The sequence below is a fragment of the Pseudomyrmex gracilis genome, unplaced genomic scaffold (genome assembly GCF_002006095.1).
Source record: "Pseudomyrmex gracilis isolate BER0280 unplaced genomic scaffold, ASM200609v1 scaffold_35, whole genome shotgun sequence".
In the NCBI taxonomy this organism is placed as follows: Eukaryota; Metazoa; Arthropoda; class Insecta; order Hymenoptera; family Formicidae; genus Pseudomyrmex; species Pseudomyrmex gracilis.
This window is the reverse complement of record NW_018020619.1, coordinates 453273-471557: the sequence shown is the minus strand read 5'-3', so window position 1 is coordinate 471557 and position 18285 is coordinate 453273. Positions and strand designations below refer to the sequence as shown.

General features: G+C 38.7%; 2 protein-coding genes across 4 annotated transcripts in view; both read left to right on the top strand.

Annotated features, from left to right (window-relative positions):
* The window catches only part of LOC109852762 (trichohyalin), a 3471-nt gene extending 590 nt beyond the window's left edge, over window positions 1-2881 (top strand). Inside the window, exons 1-3 of one of the 3 annotated variants that reach the window (XM_020424225.1) lie at window positions 79-179; window positions 903-1101; window positions 1364-2881. In XM_020424225.1, the coding sequence (XP_020279814.1) occupies window positions 931-1101; window positions 1364-1708 (516 nt within the window). In that variant the 5' untranslated portion in view covers window positions 79-179; window positions 903-930 and the 3' untranslated portion in view covers window positions 1709-2881. Of the gene's footprint in view, window positions 1-78; window positions 180-902; window positions 1102-1363 lie in introns of those variants that run through there. The other 2 variants (XM_020424224.1, XM_020424226.1) reach the window with 2 other exon arrangements.
* A 1071-nt stretch (window positions 2882-3952) lies between these two features.
* Window positions 3953-18285, top strand: part of LOC109852775 — a 47263-nt gene continuing 32930 nt past the window's right edge. Inside the window, exon 1 of the mRNA XM_020424255.1 lies at window positions 3953-4248. Within this exon, the coding sequence (XP_020279844.1) occupies window positions 4115-4248 (134 nt within the window). The 5' untranslated portion in view covers window positions 3953-4114. The remainder of the gene's footprint in view (window positions 4249-18285) is intronic.

The following is an 18285-nucleotide window of genomic DNA, read 5'->3' as shown; positions in this document are numbered from 1 at the left end:
TATATATACATATATTATATATTATATATATTTATATATATTATTTAGTTATGCTTCCTGAAATATTTCTTAATAATTTTTCTTCTTCAATTTTTCTTGTGTGCGCATAATTTCCGAGTTTGCAACGTGACACATTCGTCCTTAATTAATAACCATCGAATTTATTATTGTCACACATGGTAAGTATAATAACAGAGCTAAAACATAATATATATACCGTGTATAAAAAAAAAAAAAAACTACACGTATACGTGTATCGATGTGAAGCACAATCGAACAATTCACACGATCGAAATCTCAAATTGTGCTAACACGCAATGCAGCTTTGGCTAACGATAAGTGAATACAAATGTGAGACGTGCAAATCTATTTTATCTAATCTATTTTTTCGCACGTTTTGAATCCTTAGAAATTTTCAACTTTGTACACATATATATTCGCTCCACTGAACGTGATCGATACACACTCCGGAGGCCGTTCGCGGCACCAATAAATAGATATCGCGGCGCATCTTCGCACTGTTCGCTAAAAAAAGTCACATTTCATTGTTCGCCGAAGCAGAAACATCTCGTTTCCGTCGCGGCGTTTTCGACGTTATCAAAATGAGGCAACCCGAATGCGCGCGAATTTCACCGCGAGAAAGAGAGATGTCCGGGTTTTTCAATCTTTCGGTAGTATGTTTGAAGCAAGACCCGGCAGTAGGTCACTTATCACTACATGTAATCGTCTTCGAGTCGAGTCGCAAATGCACCGTGAATGTGATATACTTGTTTAACACACTAACGCTGAGGCTTACGACAAACGTGAAAAAAAAAAAAAAAAAAAACACGAATTTGACCGCGCTATTCGATCTGATAACTAATGGCGCACTTGGTTTCTACTTTCGCTGTGTCACATTACAGGCAAATTTAAATCGATTAAACTATCGTAATGAAACATCAACAAATAGCTGTCGACATGACAAACATGGTGTTCACTGCCTGCTCGTATTTGGCGCTCGCCGGGGCGGTTTGGATATTCCTGCGTCTCATACAGGCTTGCTTCTGGCTGCCGAAACACCTGAAGAGACAAAACGATGTTCAAAAAATGTTGCAGGACAAGGTAAAAGTAAAACTCGATTTCCTGAAAATAGTTTTCGGGCTTGAACCGCGTCTACGCTTGAACCTGATATTTTTAAAACGTCAGTATAAAATTGACACTAACGCGGTTCAAATCCGAAGACATCATCTTTAAGAATTTCTATGACGCATCGCGAGAGCATCAAACATCAGATTAAAATAGATTTGTTGAATCAAGTTTAATTAAAACTGCATTTTTAAAAAGAAGCTGTCGATTTAGAGCAACATGATTTGACTCTTCTTAGGTGGACAGTTACGAAAAATACGTGTTAGAGTGCGAGGAGAAGGAGAAGGCCGAAATGTTGGAGTCAATTGACGACGAGAAGAAGAACCTCGAGATGTCGGAGAAGTGGAAGGAGCGAAGAGAATGTCTGGACATGCTGAAGCGGGAGTTGCAGAGAGTCAAAGACGGCAAAGACATGACCGATTGGGACGCTTTGCTGGACGAGGAGTTGAAGAAGCACGCGGATCTGGACGACAATAAACTTTTAGAGGAGGAGGAGGAGGAGGAAAATTACAATAAAGAAAAAGGCGATAACGAGAAGGGAGAAGAAAAGATCGAGGCGGACGAGTCAAAGAAGGAGAAGTAAAAAAAAAAAACACGCGTATACTCTATCAAGTGCTTTAAAAGTGCCTTAAACGAGACCGTCGAGTCTCGACCGTTGAGTAGCTTTACATTTAACTTGTAAAGAAGTACGGAGATTACTGACAAAACGCGCAATAGAAATAAGTAACAAGAAATATCTCGCGAAAGAACGTTTTTTTCATTTTTTTTAATGAGCGCGCATGTGCTGTTGATTTATTCATTTCAATTGTCGATAATCGATTATTTCAATATAAAATGCGAATCTATTAACTTTATATTGTTAGTGTCATATTTGATCCGCGCGCGCGCACACACACACACACGCGCACGCACGTACACACGCGCAATATCACATGTATCTAATTTGCATTGTGACAATTGCGTGCAATCAATGCACAAAGTGTCGGTAGCGACAAAATTGTTTCAAGTAACAAACAAATAAATATTCAAAGATTGTTTATTGTTTTGCGTTGTTGTTCTCTAATGCGAAGAGATCATTCGCGCGTGAAAATACAGCCGCAATGATCCATCCGAAAGAATAAAAAAAGTTCGGAAAAAATAGATAGTAGTAAATTTACAATTTCAGTGTTGTGTGCTATTATAAAAAAATGTGCAATCGATATTAACGAAACGCCAGCTACCTCGACGAACTTGTTTTAATAATACATATAAGTCACGTGTGTAAATCGATATTCTATACATGTATATATAAATATATATATATATATACACATGCACACACACACACGTTATATAATATATATATATACACACGTGCATTATATAATATGTGTAATCACACGAATAATTAATTTGTTATCAATACAAATTATTACGGCGCTCCTCGCAAATATAAGACTTGTAAACGTAAATGATGCAACCGGCGTTATAACGTGCTCACATATTGCAACATGATGCGAACCGCGGCGCGTTACGTTTACTTCTGCATCGAAGCGTGTGATTATGAGACTTACACGGATATAGAAGATATAATTTTCTTGCAATATAAAACAGTTAAAATATAACATGCGATCAAAACGATAATAATATTCAACAAAACTGAGCGGGCCGTGCAATATCATTCAGTGATTCATATAATTTATAATATATAGTCGACTTTGTGTGGTTTTATATTATAGCGATACATATCACCTTTGTATACATTGTGAGATCAATAAACTAATTGGGAATAAATTGTCTCTCTGTTGCGATTACACATTTCCACATAGTTGTTTATAAATGATTTGAAATTATAATGAGTTAATGATTTGTAATATATTTATATATGTACTTAAAAGTTATTTATATATTTTAGCGTTGAGAAAGGATTTTCGCGTTTGTTTATATACTCCAGTAATTTCGAGCATTGCGATTTCGACTTTTCTTATAGGCGGCCAATATTTTCTTTAAGTAACTGCGCAACTCGTAGAACGGACGTCTATTTTCTGCTTCAAGAGTCTAAGAGAAAGAGAAACGCATATCTTTCATATCTTGTTATTAATCGGTCGCTTGTTGGAAGGGGAAAGAAATAATTTCGATTTCTAGAGCGAATCGATTCTACTTATCGCGCTTAAAATTACAGGAGTTTTACTGTATAAATATTACATTTTGCTTAATTATTTCTGACTTCAAATTTTATATCGGAGGCAAACACATTATCTTCTTTTGATCAACACCTGTCGATGCCATCGCGCAAAAGTTCAATCATCGGCGACAAACAAAAAGCGAAAAATAAGTATTTATCGAATCTTAGCGCGTCTTTAAGATAACAGTAATTATTTTTTTCAATTACTATTTAAAGATAAAAATGAGATTTAAGAATTGGTTTTTGTGTTGCGCCAAAGTTTTATAACAAAGAACTTTTTTACTCTCTTTTAATAGTTTATGTGAAATACGTTTAAAATTGTATAATTTGAGATTGATTATTTTCATTCGTACTCGCCTTTTTACGTTCTTGATGTAAATTCTTTAATTTTTGAAATCAATCTCTAGTTTTTCTCTCGGAAACTTTAATTTTACTTTGTCTAATTTCGTATATTATTTTCAGTAGTACGATAGACAACTGCATTACCGTCGTGGCAACGCGCGACGGTAATGCAGTTGATTGGGCGGAGCGCCACGAGATGGCACGCAGTTCCTACATTTCGCGCCAAACGTCCGTGCCAAACGTCAATCGGTCGTCGTGTTGTTGAGTGGTGAGCAGCGGGAGGGCGCGCGTGTTCGAAGCGGATGAAAGCGCAGCGAACCCGCTCGCTCGGTGTTCCGTTAGGGTTGACACAGGTGACCAGTGTGTTAAATTCAGCGTGATTTATTCGTTCGTGAATTTGCGCGGCGCGAAAAATCGGCGTATTCGCGCGCGTTCGCAGCGATGCATCGCGGTGAGTGGTTGCCGTAAGTGCACAATTGTTCTATGTACAAACTCGTCGCGAATCCGGAGGGCACCGGTGACAACGGGAGCCATGCCGCGGCACATCCCCCCACGGCCGAGACAAACGTCGACGACAGCGATGACTCGTCCTGTCAGCTAGGACATGTCGCCGCCAAGTAAGTAAGTGCCTGAGGATTTGACTACGTTCTTTTTCTTCCCCCACGTCCTCCCGAACGTCGGCGAGATTTTCGCTGCGCCGCGAGATCTTATGTTTTTCCTCACTCGCCAATCGCTCGCCGCGATTACTTACCGCGATAATCCGCGCGCGAACGCAAAATCTTCGAAATATTATCTTCTCTCGTCAAAAACGCGTTTGTTTTCTGTTTCGATTTAATTTTCGGCGCTGCGTTATTATTATACAACGGTAAATTTTTTTTATACACAAATGTGACTAGTGTCCCGTGGGATTGACATGCGCACTGAAAGTGGCTTGATTTTGTCTCGACGAGGGGCTGCGAAGACGATTCGCTCTTTGTACCACATGCGGGTTAGATATATATCTTTTCCACGTTACATGAGGTAACATGAAAAGTTGTTTACATGTGTATTCCCTGTATACGTTGTTTTCTTGTGTATGTTTTGCGAGCGAAGAACGAAAGCTGCGCCGGTGTGTATTATCAGTTTGCGGTTTTCGGTTCTCTTTACCCTCTACCCTCACTTTTTCTGTATTATGTTTATGTATGGGTATATTCTGAACATATTTACAAATATATTCGACAAATATATCTTTACGCTTATATAACAATTTTAAAAGTTCTGTTTTGGGATTAGACTTTAAGCAATGAGTACACAAAAGGTCAACCCCAAACTTAGCGGATTTTGTTCTGAAATTAATTATGTGTTAGATTAATTTAATTATTAAATTAACTAGATTAATTAAGATAATTAAATTAATTATTAGTAATTTATTGTTATTATTAATAATTAATTACACTAATGAAGTTGTTTTGTTATTATTACCAAGTTAATAATTAATTATTAATTTACCCTTTCGCCTGCAGACATGGGTTTCTCAGACCCCCTTAAAAATTGTGCCTCGGCGTTTCTGGAAAAAAATTACTTTTTTTGTTAAACGTTTATATCTTTAAACCTACTAAAGATTTTTTCAATTTGTTCCTTTGATCGACGCAGAATCGTTCAAACTTTTGATTTAAAAAAACAAAATTGAAAAAATATTGATTTTATGTTAACATATTCGATTTTCAAGTCGCGTAGATCTCACAGACTCACAGTTTGTCTTACTTGTAGGTCATTTTTGAGATCTGCAGGAGAGGGCTTAATTGTTATTACACAAGTTTTTCTATTTTTTGACATATACGTATATATTATACATATATTTACTTATATGCACACGCAAACATCGAGAACGTACCTACGTAGACGTAATACGAATATTGCGAGATGCACGAAGACTTTAGAAAACGAGATGTTAATTAATAATGAAAAAGCGAAATCCTTCGGCGCGCGTGTTACGTGAATCTTTTCTCCGTCGCACGTGGGAAGAGTAGGACGATCGATGCAGTTTGCGTGTCTTTTGACGATCTCGACGCAAAATCTCAACTTGCGAAGCGCTTAACAAAACCTCTTGAGAAGGTCAAGGTTTTTCCGCCGCGACCGTTTTAAACTAAAAGGAGTATCTCGTAATAGTTCTTGATGCACACGGTTTCGGAACCGTCCGCGCGCAGTGAAGGTTGCTTTTCATGAGGATGTACTTGAAGTAACGATTAAAAAAAAGCCCGTGGCGCACGTTTCCTTTTCAAGCTGGATATTACACCGCCGACAGAATCGCAACCGACTACAATTTGAACAAGAATTTGATAACAAAAAAGATTTTGTAAAAATTTGCTTGAAATTGTGATTGAATTATTTAACTACACGACGCTCACGTGTTCGTTACGAGAAAATTAATCGAATGGTTTTTTGATTGTAAAAAAAAAAAAAAAAAAGCGACGCATTATTTAGTGCGCGTCAAGGATAAACAAGCGATAAATTATCACACGCAACGCGTCTATCTAGTCGATGATGCACGCATCGATTCTGCGCAACGATAACATCGAGGATACTACCTATGTACGTGCGTGCATTAACACCGAGGCATTGCGTTATTGCCATTAAACGATTCACGAATGGGACGCTTTGTGCGTCTGGAATTTTGCTACGCGGACAATAAAAGCCACACATACGTCAGGTGACCGACGTGACGGAAGAAGTTCAGTGACCGGTGAACTCCGACTCCGTATGTGTATGACGTCATTGTAAGTTTCTATCGCGGCGTCTATATTCGCCGCTTTGACGACCGAAGGGTGTCGGACGCTGTAATCGTGTGGGAGCGGGAATTTTTCATTTCCATCGTCGAGAGAAAGCATTTCTTCTTCAAGAACTGAAAGACTGAGTTTCAAACGCGTTACACTAGAATATCTTCTCTTGCTCTCTCTCTAAATTTCTTGAAGTGAAAATTCCACTTCCACTCGACAGTAATTTTCACTATCTCGGAGCGAATTTTCACTCTTGGAGGTTCACTCCAAGAAATTTAGAGAGTGAGAACATCTCTTAAAATCTTTTTTCAATAATCTCTCTCTCTCTCTTTCTCTCTCTCGGATATGTTTTTTGATCTGTACAGTTTTCCCTTTTATTGTATTATTTAAATTAGATATAGGATAAAAAACTCAATAAGTGGCGCTTCAAAGACCTGTCGAGTTGTTTTCACGAGTGTCGATTAAAAAATTCTAGAATAAAATTATTGCCATAAAAAATCCGAATTAATTTGCTTCAATGTTCAAGTAAAAAGAATCGTAGACACAATTAAATTTCTAAATTAAATTTCTAAATATCTAACCATAAACAAAACGTTAATAACTAGGAGCAAAATCAATAAGTGCCAGTTATATTAGAAAGGGAGTAACTGCAAGTTCGATTACCCTATCTCGCAAAGTATAAATTTGTCGCGGACTCGGTCATTCGATGCGGTAGAAAGTTCGCGGATAGCTCGCAATTTCCTCTCCTTCATCGTTGATGCAGACTGTGTGTCTCATTCACACAGCGATTCCCGGCATCTATCGGTTTTCCGAGAGCCGACCATCACGCAGCTCCGTTCTATCGATCCACCAGCAGCCAGACATTCTGCATCTCTCCCTCCTCCGGACACACACACACACACACACACACGCTATTCTCTTCCTCTCACACTCTTCATTCTCCTCGCTCGGGTTCTCCTCGTTCATCTCCCTGTTTCCATTTGCGTTATATACGTCCTCACGTCGCTTCTCCTCTTGTCTTCGATACTGTGCTCCGGCGAAAGCGGGTTTCTCACTCTCCTTATTCCATTACGTATCGGGAAAGCGCGAACGAGATGAATTTTCTGTTATACAGCAATCATCACGTCTGCTCGCGATAGACATTTTGATATTGTTCACTCGACACTGTCGCTTCCACAAGATTGGATTTTATCGCAAGTTCGCATATGTACGGAAATGTTCGCGATATGATTTCATATTTTAATAAGTACGCGAGAAAGAAAAGGAGAGATAGATAGATAGAGAGAGAGAAAGAGAGAGAGAGAGAGAGAGACAAAAATGTGATAAATACTTGAGTAAAAATCAATAAAGTTTTTTTTTTTTTTTTAGTAACAATTGTGCGTTGTTTCACGCGTAGATTTTGTCATCGCGACGATTTGCGGAATTGTACGGTTCTTTCCGATACAACTTATTTCTCGCGCGCGAATCTTGCGTCGGAAGAAGAAACAGGTGCAGCGGATGAAGATCCGATTTATGCTTTTTATCGTTCGTTTGCAGTGAGATACGAACGAAAAGTACATTAACTCGTCGTCGCAGCTGTTCCCGTTTGTTTGCTTCGTCTTTCTCTCTCTCTTATAAATTTCTCGAAAACGTCGCAATTGCATTGTGTCCGTATAATATAATTCGCGACTATCGAGGGACTTCTCTCTCTTCCATCGTGCGCAGCTTGCACATTTCCCTCAATTCGTATTCCGATCTTGTCTTCGCGAGCCTGCGAAGAGCAATATGCGGAGAATTCTGTTGAAAATAAGACATCATTTGTCGCATTTTGAGCGGAATTCTTGTTGCCGAAAGAAAACTTACTTTTGTACGCGATTTGCTTATCAATGTGCAAAGAAAAAATTACGTTGTTTAAAAAGACATTTTCCGCGAAAGTTTTTGCCACACTTTGCTCTTGTTTGTCGCTGTTTTACAGTGAAAAAAAAATTTTATTTGATGAAACATTAAACAATATTTTATTTGATGTTTCTTTCGGAATTTCACGAAATTCAGCCGCGTAACTCTTTCGTTTATCTCATACCCGAGTCTACGCGATGAGATTCTCGTTATTTTTGTAACTTCCAGAATCGTGTTAGAATGCAGTAGGTCGCCCTTTATTTATAGGAACCGACGGTGTCAACGGCCCAGACGATTCACTCGCCGAGCTCGCCTCCGAGTTCGTCTCGGAAAAGGCGTTTATTCGTAGAAGTAAAGATACACACAGAAAACAACGTTTCGTCACAAGCACGATCTCTCTCACTGTTTAACGAATCTTCCTTTATCGAAAAGTACTAAATTCGCGCTGCGTTTTCTCTATTTGTTTCTACTATTTCTTCTTTAATCCAGGTGACAGGTTTCTTTTAACTCGATTTTAAATCGAGTTTTTATTGTTTCTTCGACAACCCCATCGTAAATTAATTTTTTTTATTTTTAATGTTGCATTTGAATATTTGCAATGTCTCATTATCGTGTGGCACATCGATGCGTGGCACTTTCTACAACGTCTGATCTACGCCCACGAGAGAGACGCGCCTCGAAAGTCACGAGTTTCGCAACGAGGCACTTTTGACCGATGACGACGCTAAGTTAGGCAACGCGAAGTTGCATAGCGTAAGAAAATTACTTCGACTTGGTGCCAGAGTGCCATCAGGAAGCGTCGGGAAACTTACCAGCACACCGATCGTTCAGTCGGTCCCGTTTTCTCTTGTTTGAAGGATCGACATCGGAATCATGGGCGAGGTGTACTCTGTCGTGCGCGCGATTGATGGATGGATTGGACGGGACGGCAAAGATCGTCGAAAGTCCGTCTCGGCGACGAGAAGCGAGACCGCCGATCCGTCCTGCGAAAGTTTCCTCGCCGACGAACCAGTTCTGCGCGATCTTCTCCGCGGCATACCTACCGATCACGATCTATGCGAGGTCGTTTGCACGATTAATCGACTAGTTTACTTCTACGTCATCGTCAGATGGATCAATCTCGAGCTGTGGCTTCTCTCGTGGGCGGCGGCACCACCCATGACGCAATGATAAATACGTGAAGTTACGAATCGCGAAAGCGCGAAGTGTATTGTTGGATCGTCGGGAAAAAGCGCTTCCGTAAGGTCAGCACTTGGAGTTGTCTTGAACAGCGCTGTTTTTTTGCGACAAACGGGAACAATGAGGGAACACGAAGCCACCCTGAGTACGATCTATCTTGAAATTGTTAGATAATTGTGTGTTGTTGCGAGTGTACTTTAAACAAAAACCGGAAAAATTTATATAAATAAAATCTATCAACATTATTTACGAGAGTTTTTTGTGTGTTTTTTTTGTGTGTTATCTCAAAGTAGATTTTTTCGTATTAGTACACGGTAGAAAATAAAATTGTTAATTTTAACATTTTTACATGTTTACTCTAAATTTTTAATTAACTCATTCGTCATGTGTTATTTATTGACAATCTAATTAACGTTCATTGTAAATAGAAATAAGCTCCAATACATCAGTGATATGTCAATATATCAATATATCAGATGATGTGTAATAAAATGTTGTGTAAATTAGAGTTAAATTAGAATTTTTAAGAAACTTATAAAAATGTTAAATTTTGATGAACAATTTGAAGTGAAAAAAATATACAAAAATGCATAACACGATATCTTTGCAAGTAATGTCAGTCGCGCGTCGCGCTCAGAAACTGGCACGTACGTTACATAAGAGTGACGCTATAAATAATTTGTTGCAACATATTCTATTCATGCGTGTACGTACGCATCCAAATTTTCTTGACGCGTGAATATACTAGTATTTTTATCTTTTACGGTGGACACACGCGGAGGCGTAAATTCGGATTAAGACGACGACGACGACGACGACGACGACGACGATGCGATGAAAGCAAAGCACCGCGTGCGATTCTCGGACTAATGACGTGTTCTTATATTTTCACACGGCTGAGTGACAATTTTCCAGAAGAGATGTGTGTTTCTTCTCTCTCGCGGAGCGATAAATTCTCGCGTTACCTCGAAACGCAGACTCTCGTCGAATCGACGTGCCCTATTTCTGTTGCGCGCGCGCTGGTGATACAGCAAGAAGAAATCCGCAACTCGAAATTCGCGGATGGAAAAGGAATTCCGACGCGAGACAGATCGAATGGTAACGACGTTTTCGCGGATGCGTGGGACGATATTCGAGAACAAAATTACGTCAAAAAAAAAAAATTACTCCGGAAATATCGATCGGGCATTTATACTCGCCGTAGCGTAACGTAATAAAACTTCTATTCATGGGAATAATATAGCGCGCGTATAATGACAGGAAGTGCGGACAATGTCGGATGCGATATCGTCTCCGCGCGCGATAGTTGTCCAAATGACCTGAGAACACGTCCTTTACGTAGAACATAATTTACTACGTGACGACCTTTTACATAGATATTTATGTTTCTCAGCTGAATGATGTTCTTTGTGTGAAGCCGCGTATTGTTAATTTTATTTGCAAGAACGAAATATGACATTTCCTCTATACAAGAGAGAGATATATATATATATATACACACTTGGTACGGCTTTGCATTGTTCTCGGGCAAACCTGTACGATTTCGAGACTGCTCACACGATGTGAATAATGAATTCACGATGAGACCCACTGTGTACCTAATGCATGTAACTACGGGGATTTAACGGGATAAACTCGGGCAAGTGCAAATATGCGCGCGATGTTGAAGCACGATGTTATATCGCGCGATAGCCGTCACTTTCATGTTATATACATATTGTATAAGTTCCAATTTGCGGTGTTATGATATTCGGAAATTTATGAATCAAAATCACGAGTGCGTTCGTTTTGCATCTCGTGAGATGGAGAAATTAACTCGCGTTATTTGCTGTTTATTGTATGACCCGCGGGCAAAGTTCACAGACGCGAGTGCGTTTTGTGCCTCGCGCTCGAAAGTTCGACATACGACGACCGGTTTAAACCTCGTATAGAGGATCATCGTGTGGGATCGTCGTGTGTGAGACCTACGCGGCGGCAAGTTGACTCAGCACCCGGAATGTGTACGCGAAAGAGGTATTCATGCGGAGCTTTGTGGCGCTTAGCGCGATGAGAAAATGCACCCAACGCTTCTGTGGTGCGTTTTGCCTTGCTTTTTTTAAACCGACGACGCGTAACGCGCGTTCCGACCATTTTAACGCAGCGGCGGCGGCGGCGCCTCATTAGAGCGGATAATCCGCACCGCCTCTCTTGTGCGTTCATTTGTAAGTTGTATGCGGCGGTGTTTCGACCGGAGTTTATTCAAGCCTCAAGCTTCGCGGTTTGCATCGCAAATATTTGTACACCAGGTTTTTCTTTCTCAATTTTCACGTCGCGCGCGTTTTATTCACTTGACTCCAAATTTTGTTTATTATTTTTTTAACAACTAATTTTAGGAAATAACGTAACTTTGGGATATAACATGAGTCATATTTAAATAATTAAGGTCGAGACGAGCCAATATCCAGGATGTACATGTGTTTCTTTCGCAATGGAAATTTTAGATTTTATAGAGAGGTGAATTATAGATATTTCACATATATACGTGATACAAACCAAACATCCTACGTGAACTTTCGAATTAAATTTAATTCGAATCTTCATATTAATTTACAAGTGTATTAATTTTACAATTCTAAAGAGAAAAATGTATTTAATATTATATATTTACGTAAATATAGATATTTATTTAATTCGAATTTCCACATATTAATTTTACAAGTTTAAAGAGAAAACTATTTATTTAATATTAATTATATTATATTTTAATGTATTTAATATTATATATATTTAGTTATTTAATTTTTTAAATGTAAAATCGCATATCCGACATATTGGCTCGTATCGACGTTAATACTTAGTTGTACATTTTCACGAGCTTTTAAATTGTTGTAACATAAGTCACGTTTTGGCTCACAAAAAACAGTTCGTACGAGGTCTTATTTAAAAGACTACAACAGAGCATCTCGCGTAGCGCAGATGTTTCACTGGCCTATTTCTAGACTCTGTCACATTTCGAGTCTGATACTTGTGTGACTCAATTTTAAACTTATCTATCTCTCCGTATTTTTGATGTATCATTTATCGTAGATAAATCTTATTCTAGAGTTCACGCATTAAACACGAAATTAACACGTATATCAAATGACAGTCTGTCGCGTATGTTTTTTGTGTAGATTTGAACAGTTTAAAGTGAACAATTAGAGAGGAATGTTGATGGATAAAAGGAGTAATTTGAGTTTAGCCCCAGCGATTATACCAAACTACAGCCGCTATCTGATAATAATAGCGAAAGCAGAAAAACGATCTGATGTCGCGACATGCCGTACCTCGCGTGACCGAGCACGTATCTGCGAATTTTCGGGGAACATTCACAGCTGTCAAGAACGGCTTTTAAGCCAAGGGTTCAAGGACACTGCGGGGAAAATCGTGTCGATGTGGTGAAAAGTTTCGTAACAAATACGAGATGAAAGAGAGTGAAGTACAAGTGAAGAGGCAGAATTTGTCGATCGCGTGTGATTCTTACATACGAGGATCGCAGGTCTCGCGAATCGACCGATCACACGTTGGTCAAATCGACTCTTGGAATCTCGCGACAAGAACTTTTGCATTTCATTTAAGAAAATAAATTTCACTTTTTGAATTAAAAATTTTGTTTTAATCCTCTTTCTTCAAACAGAAAAGGACTCGCGTTGATTCCTTCGTGATATGGTAGTGATTTTTACGCTCAAGGCGTAATCATCCTCGAAATAAGATTGACGCGTTGGGCGGGGAAGAAAGGGGGATTAAAAAGAAGAAAGGTGGCAAAGCGCTTTTATGAAATCAGTGAAACGTTTATCAATACAGAAATGTGCGAAAATGATGTCGAAAATGTATCAGTCACGTCGGAACGCACCGCGCATCCGGCAGGCACAATTTTTCTCGCGGTCTTTTCGTATTAATGGAGTACAATGGCTTATTCTCGAGAGTCGGTGGAAGACTCTGAGCGTTGCGTCTTTCGATGTTGAATTTATATCTCCGCGCACGAACACAGACGTAAGAACGCTTTTATCAGAGGAATCGTGAAATGGAGGTAATACGAAGAGAATTCTTAGAACGGTCACAATGGAAATATGTTCTCCCATTGTTACCGACAAGCTTATTGTGTAGCTTTTGCTAAATACGAGAAATACGCTTTGAGTTTACTCGCCTACTCGGCATTTTATTAACAAAATCGACATTTTATGCTTACAGGATCGACATTTTCAACATACGAAAAAAGAAGATAAGAAAAATGAGATATTCTTATATGTTTACTCGCATTGTTGCGAGTAACTTTATTATTCACAACAATATCGTTCCAAAGCGTCTCGTTTGATCGATCGCGCTCTGTTTTACTAGTGGAAGTCACATAAGCTATCACGAGTTAAGATCGAATTTCACACAAAATATACTCGCTTGTCAAACAACGTATATATGGCCTGACTTAAATTTATTGGTGATCAGCGTCTTCGGTGAGACATTTTGAGATATTTTATACTTGTTATTTGACGTCTTATTAAAACAAATAATTATACAATTTATTAAATTGTAGATATTAATCCTTCGCGGACAGACATGGGTCTCCCACTCAAAACTTGCACATCGGTGTGTCTTTAGTACAAATTAGTTTTTTTTCACCTCTTCGGTGCTATCGTCGACTATAGTCGACGGCCGCCAAATGTAACTTGTATGCGACAAAGGCCGTCAGTACCTAACGCATGTGCGCTGTACCCGAAGAGGTTAAACGCTTATATCTTCGAAAATACTAAAGACTTTTTCATTTTTTTTTATTTACAAAGAATTCTTCACATTTTTGATCCAAAATATAAAAATTGAAAAATATTGATTTTTCGTAGAGAAATGCGATTTTAAAATCGCGTAGGTCTCACAGACCCAGTCTGTTCAGCGGGTCATTTTTGTCCACGAAGAGTTAATTTATTGAATTTTAGAAATACTTTTTAATATAAAAAAAATTCTTAAAGGAGATTTTTAAATTCACTCTCTCAAATGTATTTAGAAAATTTACATATTTTATCTCTAACGTTCGGGAAAAAAATCAAAGCTAACTTTTCCGAGAGAAAAAAAGTTTTCCGAGAAAACATTAGCAATTTGAGACGCGGATTAAACGTGTAGAGTGTTTTTAAAAGATACTTTTCGACAATCCGTCTCGCGCGTAAGTAGGACGCCTCGCGCTCTTCTGCTCTTTGCAGCGAGCGGATGATAATTATCATAATGCGCTCGCACTACTTCCTGCCGCTATTCGCTCGGTCGCGATACACGGTCGTCGCGCAACTTGCGAACTGCATTCTGTGCTCTCGTCCTTGTACATCGCGGTCGCATGACGCAGCATACGAAGTCCGATCGAACATCCCGAACACCACCCACGACCGAGAGCGAGAGAAAGAAAGATTTTCTCTCTCGTCTGTGGCTATCGAGGAATTTTTACGCATTCTTTTCGTTCGTTGCGCGCGCAACGGACGGTGTTTCACAGATTTTGCGAATGATTTCGCAGTGAGATTTACCGCAAATTGAACTTTTCTTGTTTCGCGAATCCTTTTTGAAACAATGTGTCGCGCGTTATATAACACGTGTATCGCGCTATATTATCCCGCCTCTTGAGCGCTCGACTTACTTGTATCATCAACCTTAAACTCGTTCTGGCGTAATTAATGGTTTCATCCTGCCGTGCGAGTCGGCGAAGGTACATTAAAGCGGAGGAATAATAGCGCCGGGTAGTGCAAACGCGAGACTCCCGCTCGCTCGCGATACTTGGTTTATCGCGCGAATCTGGCGCGGATATATACGCGAGAAATGTGCATATATCCAAATAAATTGCCACCGGCAATTAATGCCGCACTCTCGTGTTGGTAATATGAGGCGGAGATAACCTTCTCATTCTTGTGGAAGAGCGTGAGAAGCGAAGTCTTGAAGGAAGAGCGCGCGCACGGAAGAAACATGAGATTCGATAAAATCTCAACTTACATTTTTACTGCAAAAGAATGTAGTTTAATATGTCGCGTTTAATGTAGAAAGGAGAAAATTGACGATAAAGAGCGCAAATGGGATTTTTAATGAATTCCAGGTACTCGAAGAGGATCTGGAATTAACTTTGGCCGCGTAACAATCTCCGTGCAGTCACGCTCCGTTTATCGCGATTGTGATTTTTGAAGTGTTAAATGGATTCCTTCGCGCTGTTTCGGAAACTTTTGCCGCGTCGAAGTTTTAAACAATCAAGTGCATCGGACCGTCTTAATTAATCTATTAATAATCTAATTGATTGGAATATTTTAATGATGACGTCGAATATATGCGCACACTCGGTATATATGCGCAAAAGTTCACGTAAACCTACCCTAAGCAACGACGCAGTCGATTACGTCCTCGTGTCGTTAATTTATCCCGTGATATTCTTTTCCGTCGCTGCGTCTTTTTTAAGACCCGTCGTTGTCTCGGGAGGGATCTATTTTTTAATGATCTGGAGTTTCTTATCGATTTGTTATCTCCGCAATTTATCTGTTCGTTTGGAAATATCTCGGTATCTCGCGGGATAGGTCAAGAGGCTTTCGTCGTCGGATGAGGTGTGTGTATATATATATAAACATCGTGTCGTAAGGGAGTTGAAAATAATATCGTGACGTCGGACTCTACAATGACGGATTCTATCAACGTTGCGTCATAGATTCCCATCGGTGATTTCATCTCGGTCGCGTTTATCGGCCGAAAATTTTCGACAGGCGCGTCCATTAGAGGTAACACGCGAGGGTTGTGGTATTTCGATCGATACACCATCCCCGGCTAAATAATCGACTATCTAGGCGGAGAGAGCTACAACTTTTTTTTTTGTACATACCAACCGGAAATTGTCGACGCTTTTCGAATTTTATATGAAACAATAATAAGAGTTGGGATGTGGGAAATTGAAGCAGAAAAAGTTTTGAAAAATTTATAAATTTACAATTTTGTTTTTTTAAAGAAAAATATATAATATTTATAGATAAAATATATGGAAATATATTTTGTTAAACAACAAAAATAAAAAATAAAACAATATATCAAAAATATATGTAAAAAATATATTTATATAAATATATACAAATATTTTTAAAATAAAATACATATAATATTTACAAGTATATGAAAATATAATCTAAATATGTTTTTATAAGTTGTAAAATACAAATATATGTAATTTAGTTTTATTGTATTGAAGATGTCAGAATGTTTAATAATTTTTGCGTGAAATTTTTTCTTCAGCATTTTGTTTTAGTTGCAAACGGATATTGGTTTTCAAATAAGGCGTCCTCACTGTGTATTGACGTTGTCAAAGAACGCTTGGACATAAATTCTTTGCGTCCATCCAATGCTCATTCATAGTTAATCAATGAGCATACTCGGACTCGCAAAGCGAGTCGCGTTCAGCTCGGATGGAATAATAAATATCGAGAAATGACGCGCGTTAACGCACACGGGCAAATCCATTTTATATAACTTTCGTCCTTTATTGTAATGTAGACTTTATTTTCATTCAGATGCCGTAGACGCGGTATATCAGCGCTTCTGTGCATGTATAAAAGCCCACGACCGTCACGGTGTCGCTATTATACAAGCAAACAGGTGTTCGCTTATTCCAGTGACGTCGCATCCGTAAACCCGTCGCATAATCGCGTCCGAACGAACGGAAAGAGTTCGATCACGTATAGTAATGTCCGTCCTCGCGCGTAAACTGTTTTGTGAGTATACACGCGGTATATCCGCGATTGAACAGACAATTTGCAAGTGGATATTTATTATAATTAAAACGCTATATGTACTCGCCTCATTGTATGCAAATTAACATATCGTGACATTTGTAAGTTTTTCACTTGTTTTTTTTAGCGAATATTTATAGGTATTTCATATTCATTAGCATTATTATACTCTTGACGCGTCACACAGATATATCACTATTAAGTTACGTCACCAAATTAAACGAATTAAGGCCATTAAGAACCAAATGGATGTGTTGTGCGAAATGTAAATATTTTTTTAACGTGTAAATTAATACACGTGGGGTAATTTGAATTCAATTCGAAAATCCATAGGTGCTTAATTCGCAACTTGTATACGTACACAGTCACATACTCTTTGTTCTCCCCTATCGCATTTAAAAACCCATTGCGAAAAAGACACCTTGGCCGGGAGTCGGAATTCGAACTTCTCGCATTGCAATCGCCTTATCACTTCGGCCATCAAGGCGCTGAGTGAATTTTTCGCAATGTTTGAACACGACACGTTAAAATATATACAGGGTGATAGTTAAGTGTTCTAGAAGATTTTAAGAGGTGATTTCTCATACTAATTGAAAAAGAAAATTCCATTTGTTCAAAACAATTTGGTTTTTTTTGCAAAAAAGTACTAGTGTTGGGTCCGCTCCAAGTTGAACACAAAACTAATGTGTGGCCTCAAAAGACGAGCCATCATGTTCTTCAAACGTACACAAAGTTTCGTCAAAATAATCCGGTTTTCGAAATTTTTGAAAAAAACGAAATTTGTTCTTCAACTTCGACATCCTGTATCTTTGAAACTAAGCCGTTTTGAACACATGGTCGAATGAAGTTTTCGTCTTGAATTAATGTGAGAAATCATTTCTCAAAATCTTTTAGAGTACTTAATTATAATCCCATATTTCACACGCACATTCAGCGTTTGGTTTTCGTTTATCTGATAATTGAATACCAAAGAGAGCCTTGCGCGAGTGTGTTTGTTAAATAAATTAAATCAAGCGCACGTGAGTACGTGCACATGACGCGAATATAGGAGCGGTATTCTCGAAGGGATATTTTCGGACGTCCCGAGTTATAACGGACG